This window comes from Cyrtonyx montezumae, unplaced genomic scaffold, assembly GCF_038088225.1.
Source record: "Cyrtonyx montezumae isolate F1298 unplaced genomic scaffold, pur_monq_1.0 scaffold_1, whole genome shotgun sequence".
Taxonomy (NCBI): domain Eukaryota; kingdom Metazoa; phylum Chordata; class Aves; order Galliformes; family Odontophoridae; genus Cyrtonyx; species Cyrtonyx montezumae.
Genome location: NW_027071825.1, coordinates 10,755,642 through 10,770,238, shown reverse-complemented (window position 1 = coordinate 10,770,238; position 14,597 = coordinate 10,755,642). Strand labels below are relative to the sequence as shown.

General features: G+C 36.1%; 1 protein-coding gene across 5 annotated transcripts in view; it reads left to right on the top strand.

Annotated features, from left to right (window-relative positions):
• USP33 (ubiquitin specific peptidase 33) overlaps nucleotides 1-14,597 on the top strand; it is a 34,851-nt gene that overhangs the window by 6,394 nt on the left and 13,860 nt on the right. For 3 of the 5 annotated variants that reach the window (XM_065740446.1, XM_065740475.1, XM_065740465.1), the window contains exons 4-15: nucleotides 238-300; nucleotides 2,540-2,692; nucleotides 3,337-3,436; nucleotides 5,431-5,500; nucleotides 7,254-7,367; nucleotides 8,063-8,141; nucleotides 9,982-10,402; nucleotides 10,807-10,947; nucleotides 11,740-11,852; nucleotides 13,542-13,714; nucleotides 13,825-13,919; nucleotides 14,483-14,516. In XM_065740446.1, the coding sequence (XP_065596518.1) occupies nucleotides 238-300; nucleotides 2,540-2,692; nucleotides 3,337-3,436; nucleotides 5,431-5,500; nucleotides 7,254-7,367; nucleotides 8,063-8,141; nucleotides 9,982-10,402; nucleotides 10,807-10,947; nucleotides 11,740-11,852; nucleotides 13,542-13,714; nucleotides 13,825-13,919; nucleotides 14,483-14,516 (1,556 nt within the window). Of the gene's footprint in view, nucleotides 1-237; nucleotides 301-2,539; nucleotides 2,693-3,336; nucleotides 3,437-5,430; nucleotides 5,501-7,253; nucleotides 7,368-8,062; nucleotides 8,142-9,981; nucleotides 10,403-10,806; nucleotides 10,948-11,739; nucleotides 11,853-13,541; nucleotides 13,715-13,824; nucleotides 13,920-14,482; nucleotides 14,517-14,597 lie in introns of those variants that run through there. The other 2 variants (XM_065740455.1, XM_065740484.1) reach the window with 2 other exon arrangements.

Genomic DNA, 14,597 nt, shown 5'->3' with positions numbered 1-14,597 from the left:
TAAATGTCTAACACTTTCCAGCAGTGTAAGTAGTTGAGTTAAATCCTCCAGCATTCTTACTTAGAATAAATATTACCTAAAGCTAACACTTACAGTGCATGTCTCTTGGTTTCCTTAGGAACCTGTGAGTTTTAAGTATTAGTGCATTTAAAATAGACTGGCAGCATGCTTCTATTTTGTAAACCTGTTTGATGCCACTTTTTAATTCTGTATACCGCTTCATATCTTTTTCAATAGAACAGGTGTACGTATGTTGGCTGTGGTGAATCCCATGTTGATCACAGTACCATCCACTCCCAGGTAAATGTATTTGCTTGTAATGCAGTAGCTTGAAGCAGTGAAGTAGTTTACAGAACTTTCTGTTTGAAGTTGATATAAAGTGTTATGCTAACATATACTTTTTGTTTTTTTTAGAGAATCAGGTTTTACTAGCTTAAAGACATGTGAATAAAATTTTTGTGCAGCTGCATGTTTACTCATGTAATTCTGGTCCTAGAGCTCCTATAAAGACTGTGGTGAAAATTAAAAGGGATAGTAAAATAAACACACAACAAAAAACACCCAAATAAAAAGTGATAACTTTCAAGATCTGTAGACAGAAGATTTCTTGAGTAATTCAAGAATTGTTTTAATCTTACTTCATGGGATTTTGGTTGCCTAATGATTAAGAGGGAAGTTGTATTAATGAAGATAGAGAGTAGAACAGGTGTAAGACTAGTAATTCTTAATTCCTGAAACTGATGCTTTGTTTCTGCATATGGTCCCTGTTCTGTTGGCTTCAGATAAAAACTCTGTAAATCAAGCTCAACGTGTCCTCCCCACTAAGTGTTGATTTTAGATCCAGGTTGGTAGGAGCAGTGGTGTGTGTGCACTGTGTTTGTCAGCATGCTGAGTTCTGGCTGGGCTGACCAGATTGAGTGCATCTGTTTGGATCTTATTCTCACTGTTTCTTCAGTGCACATACGTGTGTGACTGGAGCCTTTGCCAAAATGAAGCAAATTCACTTCATTACTCTTTCCTAACAAATAAGAGAAAGATTTGGGGATCCTGATAGATGAAAAGCTGGACATGAGCCAACAGAGTGCTCCTGCAGCCTGGAAGGCCTGCTGTAGGACTGTATCAACTGAGGGGCGGCCAGCAGGGTGAGAGGTGTTTGTTCCCCTCTGCTCTGCCCTTGTGAGGCCCCATCTGGGATAATGTGTCCAGGCCTGGGGGCCCCAGCACGGGAGGGATGTGGTGCTGTGGAGTGGGTCCACAGGAGGGCCATGAAGATGATCAAAGGGCTGGAGTAGCTTTCCTTTGAAGAAAGGTTGAAGAAGCTTGGCTTTTGTAGCTTAGGTAGGAGAAGGCTCCAGGGAGACCTCGCTGCAGCCATCTAGTACTTGAAGAAGCTTACAAGTAGGAGGAGGACCAACTTTTTCATGATTAAACTGACAGGACAAAGGGAATGGCTTTAAAATAAAAGAGTGGGGATTTATGTTAGATGTTGGAAGGAAATATTTTACTTTAAGGGTGATAAGGCACTGAAACAGTTTGCCTAGAAAGGTTGTGGGTGCCCCATTTAGTAGGCATTCAAGGCCAGATTGGATGGGATCCTCGGCAGCCTGATCTATTGGTTGGCAACGTTGCCTATGATAGGGAAGCTGGAACTAGGTGGTCTTTAAGGTCCTCTCCAACCTAAGCCATTCTGTGAATATGCTGGGAACAGAGGTAGTTTTATTAACAAACATATTCTTTCAAACTCACTTCCTTTCTGATTAAATGAAATTCTTGCCACCAATTTACAATTCATCAGTCGCAGGAAAATAAATGGAGGGCTACACACTTAAAAAATTTTGATCTTTAGTAATACTGAAAAAGAAAACAAGCAACCAAACAGTTCCCAGACTCTACAACTGTTAGAACATTAATGAACAAATAGCATGCTGTGCTTTTAAAAGGAGTATGCTCTGATTGTGTTACCCCTACTCCTGACTACTTTTTTTTCCGTTGCAGGATGTAGTGCATGTCTGTAGGCATCAATGTTGGATTAATATAAATCTACATACAACTGTACCTCTTCAACAAGCTTTTTAAGCTGAATCATAGTTCTGAAGCCTTTATGTGAAGTATTATAATGAATTCACTGGGAGGGCTATTTAATGGAACTGTAGTCCACATTTAATATTAAAATCAAATGATCAATGGCCTGAATTTTATACAGCAAACGAGTAGAATAGCAGACATACTTGGAAGATGAGTTTACTGCAGAGTGTAATTTTTCTGACTGCAGTCAGTCTTCTTTTATAGTTAAACAGAAGCATATAAGATATATGACACTGGCTTGAAGACTGATTGTATGTTGTTTCTGCTTTGAGTGGCTTATGCTAATAATGTGTTGCAGTGTGTGCTAAAATTTTACTAATCAAATTACTATAAATACGAAGTATTTTAATGTGCACATCTATTGCGTTATTGAAAGATCCAGTGTTTTAATACTTCTGTTATCTAATTATGCTAAATTTATGAATTGTATTCTTGTTTTTCTTGCCTGTTTTAGGAGACAAAACACTGTCTAACTGTCAACCTTACTACGCTTCGAGTTTGGTGTTATGTCTGTAGTAAGGAAGTGTTCCTGGATAGAAAATTAGGAGCTCATTCTCCTTTACCAAATTCAAGACTGACTCAACAAACACAGGAAAATAGTGTGCAGGTACTTTTTAACCCAAATAAACAGGCAGCTGTAGCTTTGCAGTAAACTTTGTGTCTTCTGTTGTGAGACTGATTTTTTTTTTTGTTAATTTTTGAGGCTATAGTTTCTACTCATTTCTGTTCTTAGAGTTTTTTCTGAAAAGACAATACCAGCCTTATATGTTCAGACTGTGCTTCCTAAGAATGCTGTTTGCATCCTACTGTCTAATAAAATCTTAAGGTACAGAGGAAACACTGGGTTAAATTTAAGGCTACAAGATGGGAATTTTGTTTCTGCATTTGTGTATTTTTGTTTCTAGCAGTTCAGTTTTTCTTTCTTAAATGTTGTGAGCCATCTGGTGGCATATTTAAAACCACAGACTGGCTTTGATGTGCTAACTGTTCTGTCAAGGGAAGAAAACATTATAGCTTCCTTTGTTTCTGTCTTCAAGTATTGTCATAAAATCATGCAACAGCTACTTAGTAGCTACTAATATGAAAACAAAGATGTATTCTTTCTTGTTAAATTGTATTAACTGTGAAATCTGTTATGCTTACTTTAAGGGCAGTAAGACTTTGAAATTCACGCAAGTCATTTTTAGTTCCTAATTGGTGAAGTTAAGAGGGAAATGGGTAAATATAAGGTTTTCTTTTTCTCCTTATAAGGATTTTAAAATACCCAGTATTCCCACACTGAAGATTCCATTAGCAGCAGTATTTGATGACCTTGATATAGAAGTGGAAGAAGATGAGTTAAAGACTAGAGGTAATGAAAGTAAAATCCATCACTTCATTGATCTTTATTGCTTGTATCCTTCTCCAGATCTGTTCTCCATCTATATATTAGTTCTGTTCTAATTGGAATTGTTTCATTACATCAAACTGGTATAACAAAGGATGTGAGCAGATAGTTAGAATGTATTTCTAATATAGAAATAATATGTACAGAAATACCTGACCAGTACACTTTTAAGGTGTCACTTTTGAGAATTCAATGCATATACTAAGGTATTCGTTTTCAGTGACAGTAAAAGTGATTCTAATCTATGGATCTTTTTTCTTCTTTACTTATCTGCTACTAGTGTTCTCTCCCACAAGACTGCTGGCGTTGACCAAAAGCTTACTTTGCTGTTTCTGTTGGCTGGCACAGTCTTTATGGCTATATCACTGCCCCCACTAATTTGCCATCTGTCCTGAATTCATTAAGCCATGTGTTTTATTCCCAGTTATTTTCTCCTACTGATGTGTACTTATTTATTTCTTACTATAAATATCCTATAAATATTTCTGGGAATGTAAATTGTCTGGAAATAACATACAAATAGAATTGTGCTATTCTTCCCAGTTAGATTGACGTGATTATTTTCATACACTTCAGATTTGAAGAAAAAAGATTAAAAAATCTTTCTATATGTTTTTGGTGAAATAAACATTGTCATGAGGAAAGAAATATCTTCAATTTCTAATATTGCAGGCTGGAAAACTTTGCTAGAGTATTGTCTTAATTCTTTTAAGTAGCTGCATGCATTTCAACAGTCATAGTTCAAAATTATTATTACTTTCACATTTAAGTAAGAACAACTGTCCTTTTTGTACTGAGTCTTGAAGGGGCTAAGAGAATGCAGGCTCAGATGTGGGACACAGAACTGTACGTCCATTCAGACAGACAGAAATCTTTTATATCGTACTGAGAAAACGCCTTTTACATTAAAAAAATAAAAAATAGATCAGTTGAATATACATAAATCCATTGTTAAGTTTTGCTTTTCTGACATGGATCAGATGAGGTTAGTCTTTACTTACAGGATTCTTTTAGAGTCAGTGATGTTGATTGCTAGATTTTATAACGTTATCTGTCTCACTGATTCTGTGCTGATGTTAGGATTTTCCCACACAACAGCAGATTTATTTTGAGATGAGTTAGTTTGTTTATTTAACACTTCAGTAGCTATGAATAGGAAGTGTTTCAGATGAAATTTTTCCTGAATTGAGATTATATGATAATTATGACTTCTTTGAATAGCCTCTTCTCAGAAATTTAGAAGGCATTTTTGCATGCCTCCACAATCACTAAAAGAATATTCTATTGTTGAAGCTTTTATATGTGTGGGAAAACTATATGTGGATATCAGTTGAGAAAATAAGCAAACTGGGCTTAAAAAATAAATTCCCTGTTTTAGTCTAAACTGAGTAGTCTGTGTATAATAATGAGGGTGTATAATTGGCATAGAAAAAGACTGGTTGTAAGTTAATTATGGCTTGGGCAATAGTCCCATGGCAAGTACATTTGGGCCATTTAATGTCTTATTTAAATGTTACCATGAACTTGATACAAAAGAGTTAAATCTTCATTTTAATTATTTTGGTAGTATGATTATCCATTTTGAACACAACATAGAAACAATTTAACTGAATTGGTAAATCATTAAGTTCTACTGAAGTCTAAACATTTGACAACTGTATTTTAAAATGAAAATCTGCAACTGACATAAAACAGGAAGAATTGAGATAAAACATGATCTACTTTTCTGTAGTGTGTTAGCCGATACTGAAATGCTAATTAGTTTTTCCACATAGTAATCTAGACACTAATTTGGACACAGGACTTAGGAGTCCTATGTTTCTTTCAGTTAAAACTCTGCATTATAATGGGCTTTGTATCTATGACACAAGCATTTTAATTAGCACATATTTACTATGAAGTGTTTCTTAGTATGCCTTAGTTTACCAAACTTGCTGAATAGTCATTCTTTTTCTCAGGTCTAACAGGATTAAAGAATATTGGTAACACTTGTTACATGAATGCAGCTTTACAAGCTCTTTCCAACTGGTAAGCAAAATAGTTGTAAATGAAGTTTTCTATTTGCTTGTGTGCATTTCTCAAGGTTGAGATTAAGTATTTTGATGGGTTAGCCTATTGTAGACAGAGATGTATTTGTTAATACTCGATTTTGCATACTGCAAGCAATTATGTCATTGATAGAAAAAGAATTGTGATATATGAAATAGTCTGTTTTTTACTTTTTTTTTATTCCAGTTCCTAACTATCCTAAATAAGTGGTTCTAGAAATCAGAAGAAAATCCCATGAAAGCTATTCTTTTTAGGTTTTCCTATCGAAGAAATCAGACAAAACACAGATGAATAAGCCCTAATTTTGAACAAGAAATGTTAAGATCAAAAGGTCCAAATTTTGTCCTTACAAACAATGTATGTAACATTTGGCCCTAAATCATTTTAGGGGAATGGCTGGAATACAAAATCTTCTCATTCCATAGGGGTACCAGTTGATAACAGAGATGTATAAAAACTGAAAAAAGAAATTCTAACTCTGAAGTTTCTTACACTAGGTATGGTTAGGCTAGCACAGTACTTAAGCATGGATCATATGCATCTGCTGTTGGCTGCCAAGACAGGTTGCAGGGTTAACTGGACCTTACTGAGAAGCTGTATAAGGGAAAGGAGAACAATGGGAAATCTCTCTAGGAGGTGAAGAGCAGACAGGGTATCTAATCATGAGGAAATAATTATTTGAAGAAATAAGTGTTAACATGTACACGGCAGTATCTGCTTTGTTGGTTAAAAATAGGTCCAGTCTGCGTGAGAGACATCCAAAAAGGGGATGGAGGGAGAGAAATTAGAGTATGTGAGATAGTGACATAGCATGAATTAAACAGGTAAATTGGTCTTCATATAGATATTAACACCAGGTGCAAGGTCCTGCACCTGGGTTAAGACCAAACATGCATGCAGCCTGGGGAATTGGTGGACAAAAAGCTGAATATAAGCTGGTGATGTGTACTTGCAGCCCAGAAAAAGTGTAGCTACCAGGTTGAGGGAGATCATCTGTGCTGTTCTCCTGAGACTCCTGGAATATTACATTCAGCTCTGGGGCCCCCAGCTTGGGAAGGATGTTGACTTTTTGGAGTGAGTCTGGGGAAAGGCCATGATGGTGATAGAGAGCTGGAGCTCATCCTATGAGACAGGTGGGAAGAGGTGATTGTTCAGCCTAGAGAAAGAGAAGTCACTGAGGAGATCTTATTGCAGTTTTTCCAGTACTTCAGGGATTCCTCCAGGAAAGAGTGGAAGAGATTCTTTATGTAAGATAATAACGATAGAATAAGGAAATAGTTTTAAACTAAAAGAGGGGAGGTTTAAATTAGATGTTAGGAGGAAATTTTTTTGCTCAGTGGGCGGTGAGGTACTGGAAGAGGTTGTCCAGGTAAGGAGGATGTTTGATCTAGATGATCTTTAAGATACTTTCCAACCAAGGCTATTCTCTGATTATTGCTGTAATGGTACATATGTTTTGTTCTGCCATGGCTAGTAAATGTTGCCTTGTATTTGAATCCCAGTTTTCAATTCTGGTTCTTCAGTGAATGTCAGAATGCATTAGAGGAGTAGTGTTGCTGTACTTCTGCAGTTGTCCTATTAGGAAATGTTTGGCTAAAGTATTTAAGGGTGTAGAAAATTGAATTGTTCAGTTACATAGTAATATTCCTTTTCTTTTAATAGTCTTTCATGAAATGTAGATTTACTGTTGTATTTCAGTATAATAAAAAAATTTCTTCTCTTTTCAAATCAGCCCACCTTTGACACATTTCTTTCTTGACTGTGGGGGCTTAGCCCGAACAGATAAAAAACCAGCCATTTGTAAAAGTTACCTCAAGCTGATGACAGAACTCTGGCACAAAAACAGGTACTGCATCACTTTGATAAAATGGTTATAAATAAATTCTGGAGTCATAAAGGATAGATTAATCTGTCCTGTGTGTTTAACTTTAATTTTTTGATACCCACAAAATAACTCTCCTAAGTTAGGAACTCTACTTCTTGCATGACTTTTACTGCTCTTACAGGCTGTTATCAGTATCTACCAATGACAGGACAAATATTGATGTAATTTGCAGTAAGGAAGATATGACAAGAAATAAGCAATAAACTATAGAAAAGTGCTGTTGAACTTTTATTAAAAGTTTATATCTGTCAGAAATTCATTTAAAATATTAAATTTATCATTTCTCTGTCATTAAATCTGCTTCAAATATCTGTTGCTTCTAATTCCTTGCGTGGTAATTTATGTTTTCTCCATCTAAGAAAATACAGGTATGCATAGAAGGTTAAAGAAATAATTGTGCGTAGTGTCAAGGCTACATGTGATCCAATGTCTGATTCACTGACACAAAATGTAGCATGATAAGTCCGATAATGTCCTATCAAATTTTTTTTGTATAGTTAATGCAATACTGAAGTTATGTTTAGTTAAAATTAATACTATTGATGTTATTCATATCATAGTCCAGTTGAAGTTTAAGTTATTATCCCAGTAAATTTGGAAAATTCTACCTGAATTCAGCCTTTAAAAAAGTGTTTATAATTTAAACTTTTTTTTAGGCCTGGTTCTGTTGTTCCAACTGGTTTATTTCAAGGAATTAAAAGTGTTAATCCAACTTTTCGAGGCTACTCTCAACAGGTAAAACTTTGTGTTTTAAATCACCAAGGCTGTAAGATTGTCTTTTTTTTTTTAATTTAAAGCTTGAAATACCATACTTATATCTATTTAAAGCAAATTCAAAATAATACATTAATTCACCTACAAGGTGTATTTTCTTAATTGCAGTTTTTGCTAAATAAGAGTTCTTGTAAGGCTGCCTCTAAAATACACTATGAGAACTCTGTTGGTTATCTGTTAAATAGGCAAGGAGTATTTTATAATAAAAGGCAATCTTCAGTTTGTCCTTCAGATCTTATCTTGCTGCATTGATACAGTTTGTAGTACTTTGTTAAAAACATCTTGGCTAGAGGAGTTTAGCCCCTGTAATTAGAAAAGCTTACTAACATCTTCACTGGATTTCAGGAACCAGCTTTTACTCGAAGGAGTTTTGCTCTTTCAATTAGCATATTTTGAATTGGTGGATCAGAGGATCAGACTGTTTTGATGTCCAAATGCTGTGTGGAGCTTTAAAGTTAATGTTTAAAGCATAATCTCAGTGTTTTTTAATTTAGATACTTAATTTTTTTTAAGTTTTGTGAATTCCTGGGAAAGTAGAAGAGTCTTGATAACATAAAGGCATCTATAGGGAAACACAATTCTTGCAGCTTTGAATGCTGAGGAGAATCTTATGTGGGTAGTAGTGCTTAAAGAGATTTTTAGGTTCTGTCTGGATTATGCTAAACTGCATTTTTAGTAGGTTTCATGACAACCATTAAAGCAAGGTAGGTCTCAACTGGCCAGCACTCTTCTCTTGTTTATCCTTGGGAGTTGGGCAAATGGTCGTTTTGCTGAAGGAAGCCTATTCATCAGTTGATATGCATCTAATGTTTTAAGTCTCCTTTTCTTGGAAAAGGATTCCCAACAATTAAGCATTTACTTTCTGGGTAGTGGAAAAAAAATAATCTAATAGCTGTAATTCTTAAGAAAACAACAAAATTTGTTTGATATCAGTAATCTGTGAAAGAATGTTTTCTGGTCAGCAGCTGTGAGCTGAATAACTAATTGCTCTGATGGGTGGGAATGATGATTGTGATGAAAATGATTATTATGAAATACAACAGGAGAACTGAAAGCAGTTGTAGTTGCCAGGAAAGGGAGGTTTTCTCCTGTGGTCACTTTTATTAGATGTTCTCTACTGTCAGGAGCTGAGACATTGCATCAATTTTTGAGATTTAGTTGTTTTTAAAGTAGCATTTCCAAACGTGGATTAGGCTTGTGGTAATACTTGACAGCTCTATGTGGAAACACTGAGGTTCTTGAGGAATCTTGCCTAGGCTTCAGAAGAAAAATGTAGATCTTGCTGACAGTCTGATGAAATTGGAAAGATGTGCTAAGCAGATTGTAAAACTTCTAATAAAATGCTGCCATGCCCAGTGACAGCAAGGCACTAATTGCTTTGCTAAAGGTCAGGTTTTTTTCATGCTGTGCCTAAAATGTCCGTTACCATTAAAGCCGGAACCTGACCATACTGTTGGTGGTTACCTGAATTATATTCATTGTACATATAAACTATAGAAGTGTTTTTGTTAAAAGTTACTGAAATAAGCTTTCTTGGAATTGAAGTGTTTTTGGAGGCAATTTGTATGATGAGAGTCCTTGTGAGAAATGTGCGAGAAATGGATATAGGAAACAAATATGTGGTCTGGAAATCAAATTGATTTTGAACTGCAGACCCACGGCAGAGGAGTTTACCTTATTTTTTAACTTTTTTAGGCCAACTGTCAATTATATTCTGGTTAATTGTTATCCTTTCATGATTCAACTTAAGTATTTTCCAAATATAATGGAATAATATTGCAAAACTTGTTTAAAATCCTAGGATGCACAAGAATTTTTGCGTTGCCTAATGGATTTGCTTCATGAAGAACTTAAAGAACCTGTTGTAGAAGTGGAAGATGCACAGCCTATGAGTGTTGAAGAGAGTATGGAGGTAGACAAGAGCCAGTCAGATGTAGGCTTTCAGCCTTGTGAATCCAGTGGTTCCTGTGATAAAATAGAAAATGATGCTGTTTTCAAACCTGTCATGGAGGATCCTGCAGAGACAACCATGTTAATTCAGGATGGTGAGAACAAGTCAATCACATCCAAAGACTGGCAGAAAGAAAAAATATCAAGCAACAAACTTAACAGAGCAAATTCTATGGATGATTTGGAAAAAGACACACACACTAATTCAGAAGCAAATGAATTTTTAAATAATCAAGGAACTGTCAAAGTACAGATACACAGCAGATTCTCAGGTAATGCATTACTAACATGTGATTGAAATAGTCACATTCTTAGCTGGAATACCTGCATGAGTGGAAAAGAGGTGTAGAATACAGTAGAGAGGTATAGGTCAAACAAGCTGACTGGATTTGTTTGTAAACAGTGCACTTCAATAATTTTTTTTTCAGTATACATATCCTGAATTCAATTTGAATACCCCTGAAAGGTTTGTATTGGATAAAGTCTCAGATAACTCACAGTGGAGGGTTTGGTTTTGTTTTGACTTCAAGATGTGTGAACTGAAAGTGTCATAGGACATGTAGGAATGAAACATGACAGCGTGGTTTAATAAATTACATACCCATTGTGTCAGTTCATTCTGCAGTGACTTTTTTTTAAACTAGAATGCATGGAATAATGAAAGTCTGAATTGCAGAGTACATGAATGATGTCCACATGAATGATGTATCTGGAGCCCAAACCCTGGCATCAAATGAAGGGATGAATGCACGCTTGTCAAACAGCCCTCCAAAATCATGCACATCATGCTCTTCATCGACACCAATCCACAAGAAAGGTAAATACCCCCCTTTTTTTTCCCCTTCTTTCCTTGTGTCAATGAATTGCTGTATATTACAGTTCTCATTTTCTTTCTTGTATCTTTACAAGAGAGTTCCAGAGTTGGAAGAATTTACTCTGATTTCATGTTACTAGTGTAGCAATGCAGTGTTGCTCATAATAGTTGTGGAGTTTGATCAGAGAGCTGGAGAGCATCTTGCCTGCGTGAAGATGCTGAGAGTGAAAGAGTTGGGGTTGTCCAGCCTGTAGAAGAGTGGGCTCTGTAGCGATCTTAACAGTGGCATTCCTTAAGGCAGGGGGCTTCAAGAAAGCTAGAAAGTGGTCTTTCTTATTTAGAGTGTATAGTGATATGGCAAGGATTAAAAGCTTTTAACTGAAAGAGGGGAGATTTAAATACTGGTAGAAGCTATGGTGAGGCACTGCACAGGCAGAGAAGTTGTTTTTGCCGTATCTCTGGAAGCAAGGTTGGATGAGGCTTTGGGCAGCTTGGTCTAGTAGGAAGTGTTCCTGCTATGGCAGAGGGATTGAAGCATATTATCTTTGACATCCCTTCCAACACAAACTATTCTGTGATTTTAACTGCTTGACAAACCTATGTGGGTTGTCTGGTAGTGATAGTAATCTGGTTGTGTCGTTTCTAAGAAGTGTTTAGTAAATAGAAATGGGGCCTCAGCCCCAATAATCTAATCCTAAATAGATGTTAACTTTGATTATATTATTCAAAGGTGAAGGAAAGTAGAATTGCTGTGTCTTGAATTGATTTCATTATTTTGTTTCTGTTGTTCTACAGTTTCAACTGTATCATCACCAAAAAGAAAGAAGTGCAAGAAGTACAGGAGTGTTATCTCTGATATATTTGATGGGACCATAATAAGCTCAGTACAGTGCTTGACTTGTGATCGGGTGAGTAAAGGGGGGAAGGAGGATTTCTTTAATGTGTTTTGTTTTGTTCTCCATACATACAGCTGTGGTTTTACAAATGCATTTGTTTTCTGATAACTATTCTGTAGTGGCACACATTCCTCAGAGAATAAGACTGCATGCTGGTTTACTCAAATGCTAACAGCTGCTACTATCATAGAACGATTTGGACTGAAAAGGACCTCAAAGGTCATCTAGTTTCAACCTCCTTGCTGTGGCTAGGGTCACCAACCACTAGATCAGGCTGCCCAGAGCCACATCTAGGCTTGTCTTGCATGCTTCCAGGGATGGGGCATCCACAACCTCTCCGGGCATCCTGTTCCAGTGCATCACCACCCTCTGGGTGAAAAACTTCCTCCTAACATCTAACCTGAATCTCCCATGTCTTAGTTTAAAACCATTCCCTATTTCCTATTGCTGTCAACCTGTATAAACAGTTATTCCCACTTGTGTTGATATTCTTCGTTCAAGGAAGGCCACAGTGAAATCTCCCTGGAGCCTTTTCTTCTCCATGCTAAACAAGCCCACTTCCATCACCCTTTCCTCACAGGAGAGGTGCTGCTACCCTTTGATCATTTTAAGGGCTCTCAGCTGGACCTGTTCCAAGAGCTCTGTGTCTTTCTTGTGCTGGGAGCCTTAGGCCTGGATACAGTGCTCCAGATGGTACTATGAATACCTTTTGCTTAGACTAGATTTCTTTAATTGAACTGGAAACTCAGAGCTAAATAGTAACATTTTGAGAATTGGTTTACAGCAGAAATGGAGGGAAATACTTTAATAATTTTGTTTATATATGATTTGTTCCCAATGAAGTTCTGAATGTGGTAATGGTCATATCTGCTGTTGTGGTAACTTCTCAAGCACATTATGGTAAAAGTAAATTACAGTAGTCTAGTCATGTTGCTTGAAGTCTTACTGGCAGATTGAGTTTCAGAAAATTTGTGTCAAAATCCAAGTAAAGGCATTTACAAGTGATATGGGTCACTAACTGCTTGTCTTCTACTGCAAGATGTATATTGTAACAACAGCTGATTTTCCTGTATTATTTGCTTAAGAAATTATCTGGAACAGCAAAGATGATAACTTAAACACTTAAAAAATAAAAATAGTACTAAATAGCAGATATCCAAATCTTTGCATTGAAGACAAGTTTCTCAGGCACTGGAATGGAATCACCAGGGCTGTGGTGGCAGCACCAAGCTGCTGCTAAAAGTCAAGAAGCATTTGGGCAATACTGTCAGAATTATGAGGGTTTTTGGTTTTTTTTTTTGTGGCTACAAGCAGGACTGGAAGTTGGACTCTGATCCATGTGGTTCCTTTCCAGCTCAGGATATTCTGTGAATGTCCTCAACCTAATGCAGTTTGGTGTCCTTATGACTCCCCTTGTTTTAGAACTAATAATACTAAGACTTTGGGTTGAGCAAATTCAACAACAGAAAAGTTTGTGTTTACTTGATGCTTTACTCTGTGACTACATAATCATTAAATCCACCGTGTTATTTTTCTACCTTTTTTTTAAAGTGAACTTTTACTTCTCCTTTAATTAGTTAATGTGCCATGAAGCGTAATCTGTGTCTATATCATGATGTAGTTACTGATAACCTTTACAGAATGTAATTGCTGTTTCTGTTTAAGCTTAACTCCGTTTTATTCCTTTGTTTTCTCATTTAGTTGTCTGTAACCTTGGAGACTTTTCAGGATCTGTCCTTGCCAATTCCAGGTAAGGAAGATCTTGCTAAACTCCATTCAGCAAGTCATCAGACATCTCTGGTCAAAACAGGGTCGTGTGGAGAAGCATATGCCCCTCAGGGCTGGATAGCTTTTTTAATGGAATATTTCAAAAGGTAAATGATTCTTACCTGTTCTATTTATTTATTTATTTTAAAATCCCTGTTTCTGCTCTTCCAGCAGAACATTTGTTGGTTTTCTTTCTTTTCTGTCAATGATGTTTCAGGTTTGTTGTCTCATGTGTTCCTAGCTGGTTTTGGGGTCCAGTTGTAACCTTACAAGATTGTCTTGCTGCCTTTTTCGCCAGAGATGAGCTGAAGGGTAAGAGGTTAATTACCTGAACATGCTGCTTTTTTTCCTCCAATTGTGATTAAAAAAAATTACTGCCTTCTTTGCTTTATGCAGTTAAGCAAAGCTACCTATTAAACTCTAATGTAGTCATTCTCTTATGCGGTCAACGTAAGCTTCTCACTGAAAAGAATATTTATTCCAGAAATTACCATTAAAGCTGCTTTAGAAATGTGAAGTGAATCTGAATTTGATATAATTGATATTAACTGAAGACATTATAGTGTTTTGTTTTTTTTGTGAAATATTGAACCATTCTTATAAGTTTAATTTGGTCTTGTCAAATTTTTTCCCTTTTAAATTATATAGCATCATCTCTTCAGACAGCATATGCTATGTTGGTTTATTGTTAAAAGCATAAAACATAGAACCTTTCTATTTAATTGATGTGTCAACACTCTTACAGTGGTTAAATATTGAATGAAATCTAAAGATAAATTCTCTTGAAGCTTTTGTGTGTCTAGTGTTTGCTCTTGAAGGATAGACGTTTGGATCTAGAGAATAATGGCTGTTCTTCTCCTCTCTGATGTTTCCAGGTGATAACATGTACAGCTGTGGAAGGTGTAAAAAGTAAGCTAACTTTTATCTCTATTTATTTTAACTTGTTTTAATTTGAGTGCTTTATTGCTTCTGTTAATCAAGAGACATTTA